This window comes from Chiloscyllium plagiosum, chromosome 5 (assembly GCF_004010195.1).
Source record: "Chiloscyllium plagiosum isolate BGI_BamShark_2017 chromosome 5, ASM401019v2, whole genome shotgun sequence".
Classification (NCBI taxonomy): domain Eukaryota; kingdom Metazoa; phylum Chordata; class Chondrichthyes; order Orectolobiformes; family Hemiscylliidae; genus Chiloscyllium; species Chiloscyllium plagiosum.
Genome location: NC_057714.1, coordinates 49,433,654 through 49,454,165, shown reverse-complemented (window position 1 = coordinate 49,454,165; position 20,512 = coordinate 49,433,654). Strand labels below are relative to the sequence as shown.

The 20,512-nt window shown below is 40.6% G+C and overlaps 1 protein-coding gene across 5 annotated transcripts in view; it reads right to left on the bottom strand.

Annotated features, from left to right (window-relative positions):
- The window catches only part of ino80c (INO80 complex subunit C), a 67,450-nt gene that overhangs the window by 41,087 nt on the left and 5,851 nt on the right, over positions 1 to 20,512 (bottom strand). For all 5 annotated transcript variants that reach the window (XM_043690052.1, XM_043690054.1, XM_043690053.1 and 2 more), the window contains exons 3-4: positions 6,717 to 6,828; positions 5,244 to 5,311 (exon numbers count right to left, since the gene is read on the bottom strand). In XM_043690052.1, the coding sequence (XP_043545987.1) occupies positions 5,244 to 5,311; positions 6,717 to 6,828 (180 nt within the window). The remainder of the gene's footprint in view (positions 1 to 5,243; positions 5,312 to 6,716; positions 6,829 to 20,512) is intronic.

The window sequence follows — 20,512 nt, the reverse complement described above, 5'->3', positions numbered from 1 at the left end:
GGGTCCGTTTGGTGGCGGCGGAAATGGCGGCGGATGATGCGCTGTACATGGAGATTGGTGGGGTGGTAGGTGAGGACCAGTGGGGTTCTGTCCTGGTGGCGGTTGGAGGGGCGGGGCTCAAGGGCGGAGGAGCGGGAAGTGGAAGAGATGCGGTGGAGGGCATCGTCGACCATAGTCTATTGATGGGAGCCACTGACTTCACTGTATTCAATACATTCAGCTACTTAATGTCATGTTGAATCAAACAGAGTGTTGGAAGTTGTCTTTTGTGGCAAAAGGAACTTCAGGAGGGAGCCACTCAGCATATTTGGCTAACGGCACTCCAAAACACCTCTGCCCCATTTCACATGTTGGTTTTATAACAGTCGAGATGGGGACATTCATAAAAACACCACCTCTTATTTCCTTGGAAGCAGACCATCATTTGAAACCTGATGTGGTAGGATTAGAATTCTGTTCTGATCAATAAATTACACAATTGCTTGCCTAGTCCATAATCTATTTATGTTTAGCTTGCAGATCTCCTTGTGGTAGTTTACTTGTTTGACATCTAATTGTAACTTTAGTAACTTCAAATCTTACCTTTATTCTCTACCTTCCTCAAAAAAAAAAGCAAGATGCTGTTATTTCAGGAGTCAGGTCTGGGGTGAGATGGTGCAGAATGAAATAAGAAAGTTGGCTGCTGTTTGGGGTATGCTGTGCATTTTTTTTATTCTAGGAGGAAAAGATTTATCTAAGCCAGTTTGCATTTTGAGAGCAGAATGAACCTCATTTTACATAAAATCCAATTTGAGGATTGAATTTTCTGTTTCACTTTGAGGAGAAATATAACCTAGTACTCCTTATAATGTTGCAAACCAGATTAAGAAAATTATTTTAAATAGATTCCAGTTTAAGGTCTATAAACAGCATTCTCAATCAGAATTACTTTCCTCTAGTATACAATAAAAGTTAAATCAATAGCAAAAGGGGAAAAATCATCACATTAACTGTAGTTCCTAAGAAAATCCAAGTGGCTCTGAAATTTCCTTGTAAGCCGCAGGTGTGGTGGTATTTGAAATGCAATAAAAAAGCGGAAATAAATCTTACATACAATGCTTATTTTACCCAAGTTCACATAATTAAAGTTCTTTCAGTCTTTGCTTCCCCAATCAACTTACATTCAGTACATAAACATTTTGACACATGGCACACTTCTATTACAAAATTATTTAACGGGATACAGGCAACACTGGCTAAGCTAGCATTTGCAGTTGATGTAATTTACATGGATTTTAGCAAGGCTTTTGATAAGGTCCCACATTGCATATTAGTTGGAAATGTAAAAGCTCATGGAATCCCAGGAAAGTGGCAATTTGGGTGCAAACAAAAAAGGAAATGATAGATGGTTGTTTTTGTGACTGGAAGCTTGTTTTTAGCAGCGCTCAGTAATGGGATCCTTGATGTTCATGATATGAACCAACCTTTAGATGTAAATAGAAGGGAAATTATTCAGAAGTTTACAGTTGAGATAATAATTGGTTGTATGTTTGTAAACGTGTAGATGGCAAGTTATTATCGAAGGAATGGGCAGAAAAGTAGCAAATGAAGTTTGACCAGAGAGTGAAGCAACGCACAATAAACTGTAGGATACCCAGATGTGTAGAGAACATAAGTCTTTAAATTTCATGCCCACAGATCCTGAATATGGCAGGGCAGGCAGATAAGATGGACAAGACAACAAATGTGATTTTTTGTAATTTGGCAAGGCATGCATACAAGAGCAAGTAGATGTTTATCAGAATGGTGGGCGGCGCGGTGGCACAGTGGTTAGCACTGCTGCCTCACAGCGTCAGAGACCCGGGTTCAATTCCCACCTCAGGCAACTGTCTGTGTGGAGTTTGCACATTCTCCCTGTGTCTGCGTGGGTTTCCTCCGGGTGCTCTGGTTTCCTCCCACAGTCCAAAAATTTGCAGGTTAGGTGAATTGTAGGGGGAATGGGTCTGGGTGGGTTGCTCTTCGGAGGGTCGGTGTGGACTTGTTGGGCCGAAGGGCCTATTTCCACACTAAGTAATCTAATCTAACTGTACAAGACACCAGTTAGGCCAATGTTAGAGTACTATGCACAGTTCTGGTCACATTATAGGAATAATGTAGGCAGCTTGGATGAAGGGTCACTGGGCTTGAAATGTTAACTCTACTTTCTCTCCACAGATGCTGCCAGACCTGCTGCCTTTCTCCAGGAATTTCTGTTTCTGTTCTCAGAAGATTATAATTGCATTAGAAGGGGTACAGAGGGCACTGACATAGGCGTTACAAGGAATTTTAATAACGAGAAAGAATGGATAGCCTGATCGATTTTTTTTTTGGAATGGAAGAGGATGAGGGAAGAATTGATTGAAATGCATCAAAAAATTTAACTTGTGAAACTTCCAGGAGTGTTTAATTATAAATTGACAGATTATTAAAATACCGAGAAAGTCTAGGCTTTCAGTGTAAAGAGGATTTATGTAGGACAACTTTACAGGACAAAAACTGGGGAGAAGCAATTAAGTTACATCTAAAGATTTAATGTAGAAGGATAATTTCTCTGTATTTGAAACACTACCAATTGATGATATTGAGGAATGGATGCAACTTCATTTCGCTGTGCGTTTGAAAGTCCTGTTCTGTAATTTGGTAGCTTGGTTTATTTTACTGTTTTCCTTTTATGTAATAAACTTCTCTTTTATTAAAGAAAACCGTAGCTATTTGCGCCTACGTTTCAGTGAATTAACTCCACCTCTGTTTAAAAAAAACTATCCAGCCAGATTTCATCCTGGGATCTGACTTGTACATTAGTAACATCATCTGAGATCATAACAAATGATAAGGATTAGAGGACAGTTGAGAGAAATCCTAGGAGTGGGATTCCAGAACTCAGTAACATGAAAGCATGGTACAGACAAAAAACATTTTTCACATTTAAAATAAACTATATTGCCAAAAAATCCAAGGAACAAATGCTGGATTATGTTGGTCTCTCAGCTGGGAAAGACATGCTTAGCCGAATGACTTATCCTATAAATTTCTACTATTGAAAACTTCACCTTTGAAACATGAATTCAAATTGCTTATTTGCATTTTTCTGCATTAACAAGACAGTTCTTGTATTATGCCACTGCTACATTTAAAAGTTTAATGATAAACTACAATTTGGTTTGCATTTTAATTCATTCAAATTAGGTTTGCTTCAATGACAAGTAATAGAGCTTTATTTTCCTACATATACTGAGTGATTTAGAAATGTTTGAAAATGACACTTGTACATTTCATTTCCTATGCCATTGCTTTGCAAAGTATATAAAGACAATGACAGTTAAAAGTTTGATAAATTGGAGATACAACAGCTCTCCCAGAATTTGTACCTGTATAATATTAACTTTGTTTGTATTTACCAGTACAATGTTTTGCTATTAATGAGACATTTTGATAAAGGATGAAGTGGAGAACAAGGGAAGAATGTTTAAGCCAAGAGCATTTGTATATGAAAACCATAAGTGGTGCTGTTAAAGACAAACAGTGCAGAATTTTAAATTCCCATTAACCTCAGTATTTCTAATTGAAGTCTTCGGGTTCTGTCTATACTCAAATAATAAAAATATTCAAGGGCAACGGAACACTCTGGAGCTTTGTTGGTGTTTGGTAGGTTTATGCACTATCTGGTGTTACCATATAAACCTGAAGGTTCCAGATTCAAACTCTGGCTGGTTAATCTTAGCTGTGATAGCAGTGGACAGTCACAATTGTACTTATTGCTCCTAGGCTAGGGAGGGAAGCTCAGACAGACCCTCTTTCACTATGCAATTCAGCTGTGTGCACACACATCACTGAGTGACTGTGTGCATGTGTAGTAAAGACAGAATTATACTTAATTGTGATAACACATTCAGTCAGTTGGTATACACTTTCTTATAGAGGGGGTAGTGTCATCACAAGCATAACAGAAAACAGAGACAGAGATGATAATTCGGAATTTTTTTATTCCAATTTCCTTAAGATACAGCAAGAACATAATATGCTTCTACCCCACAACACACTACTGTATTAGGATTCAAATAGAAGTTCCTCACAAAACTTCACTTTATAGAAGTTTTTCCTTGCCTCATTGTATTGGTACAAATTTTAAAGTCCCATATAGTTTTTTTTCCTTATTCATTCACAGGATGCAGGCATGACTGTCTCGGCCAACCCTAATTCTCCAGAGGGCAGTTAAGAGTCAACCACATTGTTGTGGGTCTGGAGTCACGTATAGGTCAGACAATGTAAGGATGGCAGTTTTGTTCCCTAAAAGGACATTAGTGAACCAGATGGGCTTTTTCTAATGGTTCCATGGTCATCATCAGACTCTTAATCCCAGATTTTTATTGAATTATAATTCTACCATTTAACATGGCGCGGTTTGAACCCTGGTATAGTAGAACATTATCTGGCTCTCCAGATTAATAGTCCAGTGATAATCGGACAATCACCTCCCCTAAATTATGTAATTTATGTACTGTGAAGAAAAAGTATGAAAAACAACTCCCTGCTGAATCACAGGTGTACTAGATAAGTTTATTTTAGCTTAAATCCTTCTACGGTGTTGTTCCTCCCCATGTCAGTAACCTCTTATTGTGAACTATCAAACTTTGTTCCTTTGCTGTTATCCTTGTACATCCCATTCTACCAGTGGCCAATCAACTGATCAGAGATTAGTAATCTCTCCACCTTGTTCAATCAAGCTTCTGGTCATTGATAATCAACCAGTTTCTTTGAAAATCATATAGTGATAGAGATGCACAGCACAGAAACAGACTTTGACCCAACTCGTCCATGCTGACCAGATATCTTAAATTAATCAAATTTGCTAGCATTTGGCCCATATCCCTCCAAACCCTGCCAATTCATATACTCATCCAGATGTCTTTTAAATGTTGTAATTGTACCTCCACCACTTCCACGGGCAGCTCATTCCATATTTGTACCATCCTCTTGTTTAGATTTCTTTTTATTCTCCTTGTACTTTTAAAATGGCTTGAGCATTTTTACTTTAAAAGCACCAAACTAATACAGGTTACTGCTGATGTAGAATTCGGAACAAAATAATGCTTTCAGATTAACATGGTAAATGGCAACAGTAGAGTGTGAGGACAATGTTCAAAAGGTAACTGAGTCTAATTTTCAAGAATTTAATACTTGCAGAAAGTCAACCTAATGCAATAAAAACAATGTACTATACTTACAGGAAGTCCTGAAATATCTGAGTATTTTTTGGCTGGTTTAAAGGAAGGAAGAGCATCAATGCTGGAATCTGAAGAAGATTTTAAGAAAAAAATGAAATTGGTTGTTGCCGTGTTTGACATCTGACTAGGTAAATATTAGAAACTTTTAAGGATACAGAAAAATCACACATGACTATTATCTATGGAATTCCACCTTTTGGAAATAATAGTAATTGCTCAAATGGATTAGGTGCAGCATACCAGCAAAGCTAGAGGACCTATTTCTGAAAGTAAAGAAAGCACAATTATTGATATTATTTACGCCCAATAAAGAATCACATTAACAAATGGGCTTTGGTACATGTCTACAATCTTAAAGTATGTCTGCTATTTCAACATAGCATAATTGCAATTATTCTTATACTACTACTTATAATATTCCTATAATTCACAGTAGAATTATGATAGAATTGCAAAAGTGGCAGTATATTATTGTCCAATTTACTTTTGTGCAGCACCTATTAAATCCAAGTTTTTCATGTTACAGGAATTATATTAAGATTTGTGTCTTAAAGATTTGGCCCTCAGATATTCAAAGCAAATTGAATCTGGAGAACATTTTGGGGAGGTCTCATCAGTGACATTATTTGGCACTTACATGGCAACAATGACCACATCCAACAAGAGCAAAACTAACCATCATTCGTTGAGATTCAATGACTATCATTATTGAACTCCCCACTATTAGCATCCTTCAGGTCACCTTTGATCAGAAACTTAACTGGATTAGCTTTATAAAACCGTAGCTACAAGTATACATGATACTCTGGGAATTGCATGATAAATAGCTAACATTCTGAATCCCAAAAGTAGGTTGCTATTTACAAGGCACAAGTCAAGAAAGTGACAGGAAACTCTTCATTTGCTCGGGCAAGGCTTCTTCTACAGCATCTTTCAAACTTACAACCTCTACCGAAGAAGGGTGGTAGCAGACAAATGAAAACTCCAATGTGTCTTGTAACTATATCAGCATTCCTGCACTATTGCAGAGTCAAAATCCTGGAACATTTTTGCTATATGTAGACTGCAATGGTTCAGAAAAGTGGCTTACCACCACCTTCTTAAGGGCAATTAGAAAGTAAATCCTGGCAGCAATGTTTACATCCCAGGAATGAATAAGGAAAATAATGTTGTTGAAAAGATAAGTATTTTAAGCAGTGAAGAAAAATAAATTTCTCCCTTAGGTTTCTTACTATATGGCATAATTTAACATTGCAGACAGGTGTAATCAAGGCTAATGTTTCTTTCAAGTCTAACATGCTCCCTTTACCAGTTTTAAACAAATTTAGAAGGGATTTGGAAAATTATAACGAACAAGCTGATGGTACATTCTTGAATAACTGAAAATACATTGTAGAAGGTTGATATGATTATATATGAATGTTGGGTATATTTAAAAAGAAACACGAGCTAGCAAATATCACTGAAACTCACAGTTAGGATCATTCAGTTTCCATGGGAACATCCTCTCAGTAGCAAGAATTTGTTTCAGGTTTTTCCAAACACGGCTCTTTTTCCCAGCACCTGCACCACCCATGCCAGAATGCTGAAAATTAACATCACAAAGACATGGAGAAGGTGGTTAGATACTTGTTTACTTGTAACTTTTTTTTTCTTATCCATGCAATTAATAAACTAGTGTAATATGGATTTTTAGATCTATCAAAAATAATTTGCAATTTGCTCTGCTTTCTTATTAGATATAAACAAAAGGGAACTGATGGTGTTATATTCAAATAATGCACAGAATTAATTAAGTATATACAAAAGTATGTTGCAGTTTACAAACACGAAGCCTCTATACATATTCTTGTCTACCCAAAAAAGTATTGTCTAAACAAGTATCCTTAGGTGAATCTGGCATGCAGTTACTGTATCCATTTTTGCATCAACATTGATTCAAGTGAAAACTAAACTGAGAAAGTAGCAAATTCCTAGTCAGACTGCTCATATAGCCACAGTTTTTATATGACTCATCCAGTTCTGTTTCTGGTCAATATTAACTCCCAGAATGCCGATAGTGTAGGATTCAGTAATGGTAATGCAACTGAATATAGTTAGATTCTCACTTGTTAGGAATGGTCATTATTTGGCACTTCTGTGATATGGATACTTCTTACCACTTGTTGTACCAAATGTGGATATTGTACAGGTTTTGCTGCATTTGGTTCCGTATGAGAGTACTGTGTCAGTCTATGAGCAGTCACGAATGATGCTGAACATTGGACAATCAACATCCTCTCTTCTGACCTAATGACAGTGGGAAGGTCATTAATAAAGCGGTTGAAGATGGTTGGGCCGAGGACACAATGCTGAGGAACACTACCAGAGACATCCTGGAGGTGTGATGACTGACATCCAACAACCACAACTACAACCATTTTCCTACGTGCTGAGTATGACTTGAACCGGAGGAGAATTTGAACTGTATTGTCCACTGTTTCCAAACTTACTATGGTTCATTAAGGCCACGCTTAGTCACATGTGGCCTTGGTAACAAGGGCAGTGACTCTCACCTCACCTCAGGAATTCAACTCTTTTGTCAGTGTTTGACTCAAGGCTACAATGAGTTTAGGGGCTGAGTGAGCCTGGCAGAAAAAAAACTGCATCAGTTAGATTCTTCTTTTATTCATTCACAGGACGTGAATGTCACTGGCTAGGCCACCATTTCTTGCCCATCCCTAAATGCCCAGAGGGCAATTAAGAGTCAACCATATTATTGCTCAGCAAGTGCTACACAAAAGCACTGTTGACGACCCTTTCCATCTGATGATTGAGAGCAGAGTAGGATGTGTCAGTAATTATCCAGGTTGAGTTTGTCTTGAGTTTTGGTGTGCAGGAAATAGCTGGGCTATTTTCTACATATGTCTTCAATACTATTACTGGAATGTTGTCAGGGTCATGGCCTTGGTAGTATCCAAAGCCTCCAGCTGTTTCTTGATATCACGTGAAGTTGAATTGACTGAAGATTGACATCCGTGATGCTAGGTACCTCTGGAGGAGGTCAAAATGGATCATCCATTTGGCACATCTGGCAGAAGACTGTTCTAAATGATTCAGCTTTATCTCTTGCACTGATGTGCTGGGAACCATCCATTGTAGACATTTGTGAGCTTTTGTTTTCAGTGAGCAGTTTAACTGTTCACCATCATTCATGGAGAAAGTGAGGGCTGCAGATGCTGGAGATCAGAGCTGAAAATGTGTTGTTGGAAAAGCGCAGCAGGTCAGGCAGCATCCAAGGAACAGGAGAATCGACATTTCGGGCATAAGCCCTTCTTCAGGAATGAGGAAAGTGTGTCCAGCAGGCGAAGATAAAAGGTAGGGAGGAGGGACTTGGGGGAGGGACCCCCTTCCTAACCTGCAATCTTCTTCCTGACCTCTCCGCCCCCACCCCACTCCGGCCTATCACCCTCACCTTGACCTCCCTCCACCTATCGCATTTCCAAAGCCCCTCCCCCAAGTCCCTCCTCCCTACCTTTTATCTTAGCCTGCTGGACACACTTTCCTCATTCCTGAAGAAGGGCTTATGCCCGAAACGTCGATTCTCCTGTTCCTTGGATGCTGCCTGACCTGCTGCACTTTTCCAGCAACACATTTTCAGCACCATCATTCATGGCAGGCCTACAGAATTTAGATTGGATGCAAGAGCTGTGGAACCATTTAGTCCTGTCTATCTTTTGCTGCTAATGCTCTTTAAACAGGCAAGTAGCCCTGTTTTGTAGCTACACCAGGTTGATATCTCATTTTTAGGTAAGCCTGATGCTATTCCTGGAGAGAGAGCTTTGTACATTCCATTGTTGATCCCTGGCTTGGTAGAAATGGCCAAGATGAGGACATGCTAAGGCATAAGGTTGCAGATAGGATTGGGGTACAATTCCCCTGATAATCTCCCACAATGCCTCATGGATGGCTAGTCTTGAGCTTCTAGATGCGTTCAAAGCGTATACCATTCTGCAAGGTGACACAACACGATGGAGAACATCCTCAAATGTTAAGACAGCACCTTGTCTCTACGAGGACTGCCCTGTTGTCACCCTTGTTAATACTATAATGGACAGGTGCATCTATGGCAGGGGGATTGATGCTTTTTCATTTTGCCAGTTCCCTCATCACACTCTATGATCTAGCCATGTCCTACAGTATGCAATCAGCTTAATCAGTAGTGATGATACTGAGCTACTAGGTGGGTGATGCCAGGTGGTCTGACTGATTATATTCCTTTTTTTGTTAAGACTTAAAGCAATTGATACCATTGAATGACTTACTAGGCCGTTTTAAAGGGTCAACCTCACAAGAATGGCAGTTTTCCATCCCAAAAGGATAGTGGTAATACAGATGGGTTTTATAAAACCCAACCATAGTTTCCATGGTGACAAAGTGTCTGAGACCAAATCTTCCAGCTCAGCGAACAAACTTACATCCTGAGCTGAAATTCTCAAAAATCACTGTAATCTTTTGCTATAAATTCTGTGGTTTATGATCCTGCTCCACAGCTAGTTGATGAACGAGCAGCACACCGAAAGGTAGTCCTTCCACAAATAGACCTACTGGACTGTAACGTGGTGTTGTATGATTTTTAACTTTGTCCATCGTAGTCCAACACTGACACCTCCACATCATATTCAAGGAGCGTTAACCTATTCTTCAACAATGCCAAGTAACTCTGCTAAAATCAAATATTCTTTAAATAGTTCGTTTATAACATCATTTCAAGAATTCTTGCATTTAGAAAAATTAAGAATTTAACATTTCTTTTCCTCACAATGAATTTCAGCATTAAATACTCATTGGTTAGTGTACAGCAAAATAAAATGCTCTCCAGTTAAAAACAATGCCCTCAACCCAGCATGCTGAAAAACATTAATGTACCAGTGAGAAAATGTCACACACACATTAATTCTTGACAGTACATTGAACTGATGATTGTAACACTATACAGCACCAATCAGCTGCTGGCATTCTTTCCCAGTGCCTGATTGTCTTCTAATCTAGTAAACCCTCAATAAAATTAATGGATTTATATTAGACAATGCCTTCTTCGGACCAATATTAACAAAACCTACTAAAAAAGCAATTCAGCGTGAAGCATCAGCAAACAAAGGACCAGCAGTCTGCCTTTGAGCAGAGTACATGGCGTGACAATAACGTCTTCCAAACTGTAAAGGAGTACCACCTAAAATCACTGATTTCTGTGCAGAACATACAACAACTTGAAAATATAGATGGGGGGGGGGGGGGGGGGGGGGGTGATAAAAAAGCACCTGGTCCTGAATAGTGTCTTGCCTTTAAAATTTTCCATTTAACTTTGATAATAGATTAACAAAACAAAATTAAAATGGCTTTCACTATTGTGGATCCACACAATTGCTTCAAAATTTACAAAGTTATAGGGTCGGTTTTTACAGCATGGAAGGTGGTTCTTCAGTCCATGCCAGTCATCAAACATCCATCAATTCTAATCCCATTTTCCAGTACTTAGACCGTACCCTTGTATGCTATGGCATTTCAAGTGATCAGCTCAATGGTTCTTTAATGTTGAGGGTACCCGCTGTACCACCCTTTCAGAAAATAAGTTCCAAATAAGCATTCCTCAAACTTCCTCTATATGACATAATCCTTACTTTAAAACAGTGTCCCCTAGTTATTGCTTCTCAGGAAATGCTTTGTCCCATTTGTGTCTATGCAGCTCAAATCCAATCCTTCAACAGCCTACTCTGCTCTAAGGAAGATAATTCCTGCCCTGTCTCGTTTCTCTTCATAGTCAAGTTTTTCCAGTCAAGGCCATGTCCTGGTGAATCCCATTTGCAGCCTGTCTAACGTGATCACAACCTTTAATGTGGCGACCAGAACTGTACAGAACAACCTTGATTATCCGAACAAGACGGGCAGGGCGTATTTTGTTCAGATTACTGATCAGGGTTCCCGCGGCGGTGGCAATAGCAGGAATAGGGTTCCCGTGGCAATGCTGTTCCTGCACCCACCGCCTACCCAGGCTGCCTGCTCTCGCTGTGCTTTTACTTAAATTTAAATAAAAATGTTTACAGGACCTTGAAATCTTGTTTGGATAATCCAAAATTCAGATAACCAAGGTTGTTCTGTACCTGGTACTCCAGCTGCGGCTTAATTAATATTTTATATCACTGCATAACTCCCTTAGTCTTGCATTAAAGGCCTTGATTAATCAAGGCAAGTTTCCCATATTAGTATCTTTAACTACCTGATCTACCTATCCATATGTACACCAAAGTCCTTCAGATCCTCTATTTCCTAAGCTGCTTCTATTCAATGTGTGCACCCTTATCTTGTTAGCCCTCCCAAAATGCATTAAATGCAGTTTGTCATTATTCTGTCCATCTGACCAGCCCGTCTATATCATTCATGAGTCTAAGGGCTTCCTTCTTGCTATTTACCATACTACCTTTTGCGGCATCTGGAAATATACTGATCATATTTCCTATATTAAATTTCCACATCATTATCATACACAAACAAAGAATGCAGCATCAAATCCTGTAGTACACCATACGACTCAGGCTTCCAGTCACAAAAACACCCTTTGACCATCACCAACTGCTCCTTGCCACGAAGCCAGTTTTGCAAACAGCTTGAGAAATTGCCAAGAATCGTTTCGACTCTTAGGTTCTTAACCAGCCTGCTATGCAAGACCTTATCTTGCTGGAGTTCATGTAGATTACATCTAGATGCGCATCTAGATACATCCTCAAAAAAATGCAAATTTGTTGGACATGATCTCCCCTTACAAAGCTATGCTGACTAACTTTGATTAACTTTTGATTCTCCAGTGGAGATTAATTTTGGCCCTCAATAGATTCCATACAGATATTAGGTTCGTTGGCCTGCAGTTTCCTAGTCATTCCCTACTACTCCTCTTGAATAATTATACCACAATAACTGTCCTCCAGTCCTCTGACATCTCCCTTATGGCCTGAGTGTATTTGAAAATTGATGCCAGAGCCTTTGCAATCTCCTCCATTGGTTCCCACAGACATCTTGGATATATCCCATTTAGACCTGGCATTTATTCACATTCAAGCCTCTAAAACTGCTAAAAACACCTCCCACTTAATACTAATTAGTTCAAGTATATCACAGTCTCCCTCCCTGATTTTTAGACCTGCATCATGCTTCTCTACTGTGATACAGATGCAAAGCACTACTTAAAACTTTAGCTATGTCTTCCAGCTCCACATAGACATTTCCACTTTGGTCTCTTGCGGCCCCAACTGTTTCCCTGGTTATTCTCTTGCCCCTAATATACTTAGAAAATATCTTTGGATTTTCCTGAATGTTAGTTCCAGTGTTTTTTTTAAAATGCTGCCTCTTTGCTCTTCAAAATTTCTTTTTTAACTAACTCCCACACTATATCCACTGTTTGGAGCCTCCGGTACCTCTCATAAGCATTTTATTTCTTATCCAATCCTGCAGATAGCTGACATCCAGGGTTCTCCACTTTTGTTGCTCCCACTCTTCACCTTTATGGAAACATATTGGTCCTGAAGTCTCACTATTACCCAATAAATGTCTCCCATTTCTCTGATGTGGACTTTCCTGCAAGTAGTTGCTGCTCATCTGTCTTACTTGCAACACTCTTTGAATTAAAATAAATGCAATCCAGCTTTGCCATGCTCCATTGTGCCTTAATTTGACTATATTTGCACTACCTTCTCAAATGACTTAGCAATACTTCTTCTATGGTAACAGACCCTTCGGTCCAACTTGTCCATGCCGACCAGATATCCCAACCTAATCTAGTCCTACTTGCCAGCACCTGGCCCATATCCCTTCAAACCTTTCCTATTCATATACCCATCCAGATGCCTTTTAAATGTTGCAATTGTAGGAGCCTCCACCACTTCCTCTGGCAACTCATTCCATACGCTTACCACACTCTGCGTGAAGTGGTTGCCCCTTAGGTTTCTTTTATGTCCTTCCCCTCTCACCCTATTTCTAGTTCTGGACTCTCCCACCCCAGGGAAAAGACTTGGTCTATTTACCCCATCCATGCCCCTCATAATTTTGTAAACCTCCATAAGGTCACCCCTCAGCCTCCGACGCTCCATGGAAAACAGCCCCAGCCTATTCAACCTCTCCCTATAGCTCAAATCCTCCAACCCTGGCAACATCCTTGTAAATCTTTTCTGAACCCTTTCAAGTTTCACAACATCTTTCTGATAGGAAGGAGACTAGAACTGCACACAATATTCCAATAGTGGCTGAATTAATGTCCTTTACAGCTGCAACATGATCTCCAACTCCTATATTCAATACTCTCACCAATAAAGGAAATCATACCAAATGCCTTCTTCACTATCCTATCTACCTGCGACTCTACTTTCAAGGAGCTATGAACCTGTACTCCAAGGTCTCTTTGTTCAGCAACACTCCCGAGGACCTTACCATTAAGTGTACAAGTCCTGCTAAGATTTGCTTTCCCAAAATGCAGGACTTTGCATTTATCTAGATTAAACTCCATCTGCCACTCCTCAGCCCATTGGCCCACCTGTTCAAGATACCGTTGTAAGTGTGTCCAGCGGAGATTCACACGGATGATCCCTGGAATGGTAGGTCTAACATATGAAGAACGGCTGAGGATCCTGGGATTGTATTCATTGGAGTTTAGAAGATTAAGGGGAGATCTAATAGAAACTTACAAGATAATACATGGCTTGGAGAAGGTGGACACTAGGAAATTGTTTCCGTTAGGCGAGGAGACTAGGACCCGTGGACACAGCCTTAGAATTAGAGGGGGTAAATTCAGAACAGAAATGCGGAGATATTTCTTCAGCCAGAGAGTGGTGGGCCTGTGGAATTCATTGCCGCAGAGTGCAGTGGAGGCTGGGACGCTAAATGTCTTCAAGGCAGAAATTGATAAATTCTTGATGTCACAAGGAATTACAGGCTATGGGGAGAATGCGGGTATGTGGAGTTGAAATGCCCATCAGCCATGATTAAATGGTGGAGTGGACTCGATGAGCCGAATGGCCTTACTTCCGCTCCTATGTCTTATGGTAATCCAAGGTAACCTTCTTCGCTGCCCACACTTCCAAATTAGGTTAAATCCCCCAATCACATTGGCAAGCCTCCCGAAAGGATGCTGCTCCCATTCAGGTTGAAATGAACCTTGTGATCTAGACATCTAAGAATCTAAACCCTTCCCTCTTGCTCCAGTTCTTCAACCATGTATTCACCTGTTCCAACTGCCTACACTCACTAGCATATGTCACAGATTAATTGGAGATTACAACTTTTGACATCCAGCTTTTTAATCTGCTTTCTTGCTCCAAACATTCTTGGTGTGAGACCTCATCCCTCTTTCTACCTATGTTGCTGGTCCAATGTGACCCATGATCTCTGAGTATTTACCCTCCCCTTTCAGTATACCTTACACCCGTTATTCAATGACATCCTTGACCCTGGACCCAGAGAGGCAACTACCTAGAGTCGAATGTACAGATGGATACACACCGGTCTATACCCCACGCCGTGAATCTCCTACCACTATCATTCTTATCACAGACCCGCTATTGCTCAATCTCATGTGTCCGAATGTCACTTGTCCACCTATGACATTGGACGCAGACCGCTGCACTGGTGCGTCACATTTTGAAATGGTGTAATCTGATTTGTTATTGGAATTAACCAAACAAACTACTGCACCAATTAAGAACAGCCCCATGCAACACCACCCACCAAATCCTGAAAGGGGAGGAGGGGAGTGATAGACTATTAATCCAGAGACTCAGATAATGTTCTGGGGCCCAGGGTTCAAAACCCACCATAACAGATGGTGGAATTTGAATTCAATTTCTAAAATAAAATCTGGAAATATCAGTCTAAAGATGACCATGAAACCATTGTCGATTTTCAAGAAAACCTATTGGGGTTACACTGATGCCCTTGAGGGAAGAAAATTGCTATCCTAATGTAGTCTGGCCTAATTCCAGACCTACAGCAACATGATTGATTTGCCCGGCCATTTTAGTCGAGTCAGTCGGTTGTAACAATCGCTAGAAAAATCTCAAAAACCACTGGGGTCCAGTAGTGTGTCACAAGAATGATCCCAGGAATAAATGGCTTGTCATATGAGGAGCTGTTGAGGACTCTAGGTCTGTACTCAATGGATTGCAGGAGGATGGCGGAAGGGGGTAGAATCGGATTGAAACTTACAGACTACTGAGAGGCCTGGATAGAGTGGACATGGAGATGTTTCATTAGAAGAAGAGAGTAGGAAGCAAGAGTACATTCCCAAGTGAATGAAAGACTCTTCAGAACTGAGATGAGGAGGAATTTCTTCAGCCAGAGGGTGGTGAATCTGTGGAACTCTCTGCCACAGAGGGCTGTGGAGGCCAAGTCATTCAGTGCCTTTAAGACAGATATAGATATGATCTTGATTAGTAAGGGGATCAAGGGTTATAGGGAGAAGGCAGAAGAATGAAGTTGAGAAACATATCAGCCATGATCGAATGGCAGAGCTGGCTCAATGGGCCAAATGCCCGAATTCTGCTTATGGTCATATTCCCTCCACCCTGTTTTTACCTTGAAGACAGACTATGGGCCCGACAATATTTCTATAATATTACTGTGACTTGTACTCCAGAACTTGTCGCACACTTCGCAAAGCTGTTTCAGTGCAATTGCAACACTGACATCTATCTGAAAATTTGCAAAATTGCCCAGTATATTCCATCCACCCAAAGCTGGACAAATCCAACCCAGACAATTACCCTGCAATCAATCTACCTTCAATCATCAGTAAAGTAATGGAAAGTGTCATCAACAATGCAATCAGCTGCATCTGTTCATCAGTAATCTGCTCAGTGATGCCCAATTTGGGTTCATTCATGGCCACTCAGCTTCTATCCTCATTACAAGCATGGTTCAAGCATGCACAAAACAAATGAACTCCAGAAGTGAGGTGACAGTGAATGCCCTTGACATCAAGCCTGCATTTGACTGAGTGCAACATCAAGAAGCCCTAGCAGAACTGAAGTCAATGGGAATCCAGGGAAAACCCTCTGCTGGTTGGGGCCATATTTGGCATATAGGAAGATGATTGTAGTTGTTGGAGGCCAGGCATCTTCGGCTCTGCAGGAGTTCCTCATAGTAGTGTCTAATGCCCAAACAGTTTTAGCTGATAATTGCACAAAGTTCAACCCCATTCACGACTCCTCAGATACTGAAGCAGTCATGCCCAAAATGCAACAGGTTTTGGAACAATACCCAGGGTTGGCAGAAAAATGGCAAGCAATATTTGCATCACACAAATGCCAGGCAATAGCTATTTCCAATAGGCAATAATTGAACCATTGTCCCTTAAATGACCACTTTAATGGCATTACCAAATTCCCCACAATGAACATTCTGGCCAAGAACTGAACTAGACTAGCCATACAAATATGGTTGCTACAAGAGGTCATAGGCTAGGAATACTGCAGCAAGTTACTCACCACCCAACTTCCTACCTGACCCCCAAACGCTGTCATAGAGATGTACAGTACGGAAACAGATCCTTCGGTCCAACTTGTCCATGCCGACCAGATATACCAACCCAATCAAGTTCCATCTGCCAGCTCCAGCTCCATATCCCTCCAAACCCTTTCTATTCATATGCCCATCCAGATGCTTTTTAAATGCTGTAATTGTACCATCCCCCCACCCTTTCCTCTGGCAGCTCATTCCATACACACACCACCCTGTGTGAAAAAGGTATACCTGTCCCCTCTCACCCTAAACCCATGCCCACTAGTTCTGGACTTCCCCCCACCCCAGGGAAAACACCTCATCTATTTATCCTATCCATGCCCCTCATGATTTTATCAACCTCTGTAAGGTTACCCCTCAGCCTCCAACGCTCCAGAGAAAACAGCGCCAGCCCATTCACTCTGTTCCTGCAGCTCAAATCCTCCAACCCTGGCAATATCCTTGTAAACCTTTTCTGAACCCTTTCAAGTTTCAGAACATCAGGAGACCTGAATTGTATGCAATATTCCAAAAAGGGGCCTAAACAATGTCCTGCACAGCCGCAACATGCCCTCCCCAACTCCTGTACTCAATACTCTGACCAATAAAGGAAAGCATAGCAAACACCTTCTTCACTATCCTATCTAATTGCGACTCTTTGTTCAGCAACACTCCCTGGAACCTTGCCACTAATTGTACAAGTCCTGCTAAGACTTGCTTTCCCAAAATGCAGCACCTGTGTGATGGACAAGGCTGTGTTCACAACTCTCTATAGTTTCTTACACTCCCGGGCAGAGCAGTTGCTATACCAAGGCATGATGCAACTGAATAGGATGCTTTCTATAATGCATCTATATAAAAAAAAAAATCGATAAGTGTCTTCATAGGCATGCTGCGTTTTCTTAGCTTCCTGAGGAAGTGGAGGCGGTGTTCAGCTCCGTGGTTGTATTGCCACGCCAACTCCTTTCTTGAATAAGATTTGCAGTTCTCCAATCCACTGGGACAGTTTCAGAATCAAAGAAATTTTGGAACATTACAATACATCTATTGTTACTGCAGTCACCTCCTTTAAGTCCCTAGGATAGTAATATTGATTGTTACATGATCCTCCCTCCCTACAGCCAGGCTCCTGAAGTGCTTTGGGACACTTTCTTATGTTACAGGCACTGAATAAATGCAGAGTGCTGTTGTATGTTCATTCTTGCACTGGAGCTACAATTCCATGAACCTGTAACACCAGCAATCAAGCTGCCTCCGTCACACTGACGCCATTTCTGCACCAACAGAAAGTAAAAAAAAAAGCCAACGGCAAATATATAATGGAAAGGTTAGGAATCATCAGCAAAGCTCCTCCCCACCAGCACTGTTCCCAAGAACATAGTCTCACTGAATGGTGGAGCAACACATCTGATACATGTTTACACACCCACCTGTGGCCTGTATTCCTCGATACCTCTGATTAAAAGAAATTTATCAAACACAGAATAAAAATTAACTCATCTAGCAACAAATGCCATTGGCCAAAGAGAGTTCTATCCCTTGTGCAAAGTCAGCGTTTTCCAATTTCATTCCTGAACGCTCTGGCTTTCACTTCAAAGTGAATGAGAACTAGTCACAGGCTCCCATCCAGGGAGGTGGTGGCACAACAATCCAGTTCTCTGACCTAGCAATTTAAAACTCCAGGCTGATGTTCTGTGGTGTGGGCATGAATCCCACCAATGTAGATGATCACATTCAATAAAATTCCAGAATAAAAGGCTAATCTAATGGCGATCATGTGACATTTGTCGTCAGAAAATTGAACAAAATAAAAAAGCAACGAATGACAAATAAAATTAGAGGGAAAGATTTATTCAAGGGAAAGCAAGCTAGAAATATTTGAACAGATATTATGATTTCCTATAAATATTTAAAGATGAGAAAAGCATTAACAAAGTGGGCATCAGTCCCATAGAAAGAGAGACCGGGAATTAATAATCAAAAATAAGGAATGGCACATGCTTTGAACAGCTATTTACCCAAGTCTTCACAACATCGTAGACAATAACATCCCAGACAGGGCTGTAAATCAGGATATAAAAAAGGTGAAAGGAACTCAGGAAAATTGCAATCACGAGAGAAGTGGTGCTGAGTACATTTTTGAAGCTGAAGATTGATAAGTGTTTGGGTTCTTTTTATTCATGTATTCATGGGACGTGGCTTTGCTGGCTGGACTGGTATTTTTTGCCCATTCCTTGAGAAGGTGCTGGTGAGCTGTCTCCTTGAACCGCTGCAATAGGTTGACCCACAATCTGTTAGGGAGAGAATTCCAGGATTTTGTCCCAGCGACAGTGAAGGGACGGTGATATATTTCCAAGTCATGATTGGGAGAGACTTGGAGGGGAACTTGCAAGTGGTAGTGTTCCCATGTCCACCAGCCACAAGTTATAAATCGGGCCGGGATGAATACAGATCCATCAACATTCTATAAGCTTGACACCATCCAGGATAAAGCAGCTACTTGATTGGCACCACATCTACAAATAAACTTTATTACCCACACTCAGCAACAGCAGTATGTACCATTTATTAGATGCACTACAGAAACTCAAAGTTCTTTAGCATCTTAAGCCATGAACACATCCATCTAGAAAAAGAGATGGCAGATAAGTGGAAGCACCACCACCTGCAAGTTCCTCAAGGGCAACTAGGGATAATCAATAAATAATAGTCAGACATAAGTAATAAAAGAAAAACTTCAAGTCTTTTTTGAATTACCGCTTCCTTGAAAACTGGGGATCTCTTTATCCTTGGAAATGTCAACTGGCATCCCAGGTGTCAGGGAACATTGGTTTAACGATATGACATTTCCACTAAATCCCACTGGCCATACTATATTCTCATCCCACCACGTATCAATTTTTGCACCCATTTTTCTGCCACCTAATTTAAATATTTCATACTCTTTTCACCTTGTACATTTACTTTGAAAAAAGATCCATTATTTTCTCAGGCCCAAACTTTTCTTGCTGAGATCTTATTTTTCTTCACATCCTTTACATTGAGCGAAATTTCAACCAGAAAATATTGTTGACAAATAATGTGCACACACATAGAAACCATTGAACTTCACTCAAGCAAAAGAAAAAAAGTTAGGTATACACTATTTTAGAATTGTAATTAGGTACTTATTTCTTCTGGTTCAATTGATGAGTTCATTTTTAGAGTCATAGAGATGTACAGCATGGAAACAGACCTTTCGGTCCAATCCGTCCATGCTGACAGATATCCCAACCCAATCTAGTCCCACCTGTTGCAATTGTACCAGCCTCCACCACATCCTCTGGCAGCTCATTCCATATATATGTACCACTCTCTGCGTGAAAAGGTTGCTCCTTAGGTCTCTTTTATATTCTTCCCCTCTCACCTTAAACTTATGCCCTCTAGTTTTGGACTTCCCCACCCCAGGGAAAAGACTTTGTCCATTTATCCTATCCATGCCCCTCATAATTTTGTAAAACTCTATAAGGTCACCCCTCAGCCTCCAACACTCCAGGGAAAAGAGCCCCAGCCTGTTCAGCCTCTACTTACAGCTCAAATCCTCCAACCCTGGCAACATGCTTGTAAATCTTTTTCTGAACCCTTTCAAGTTTCACAACACCTTTCCAATAGGAAGGAGACCAGAATTGCACACAATACTCCAACAGTGGCCTAACCAATGACCTGTACAGCCGCAACATGGCCTCCCAACTCCTGTATTCAATACTCTG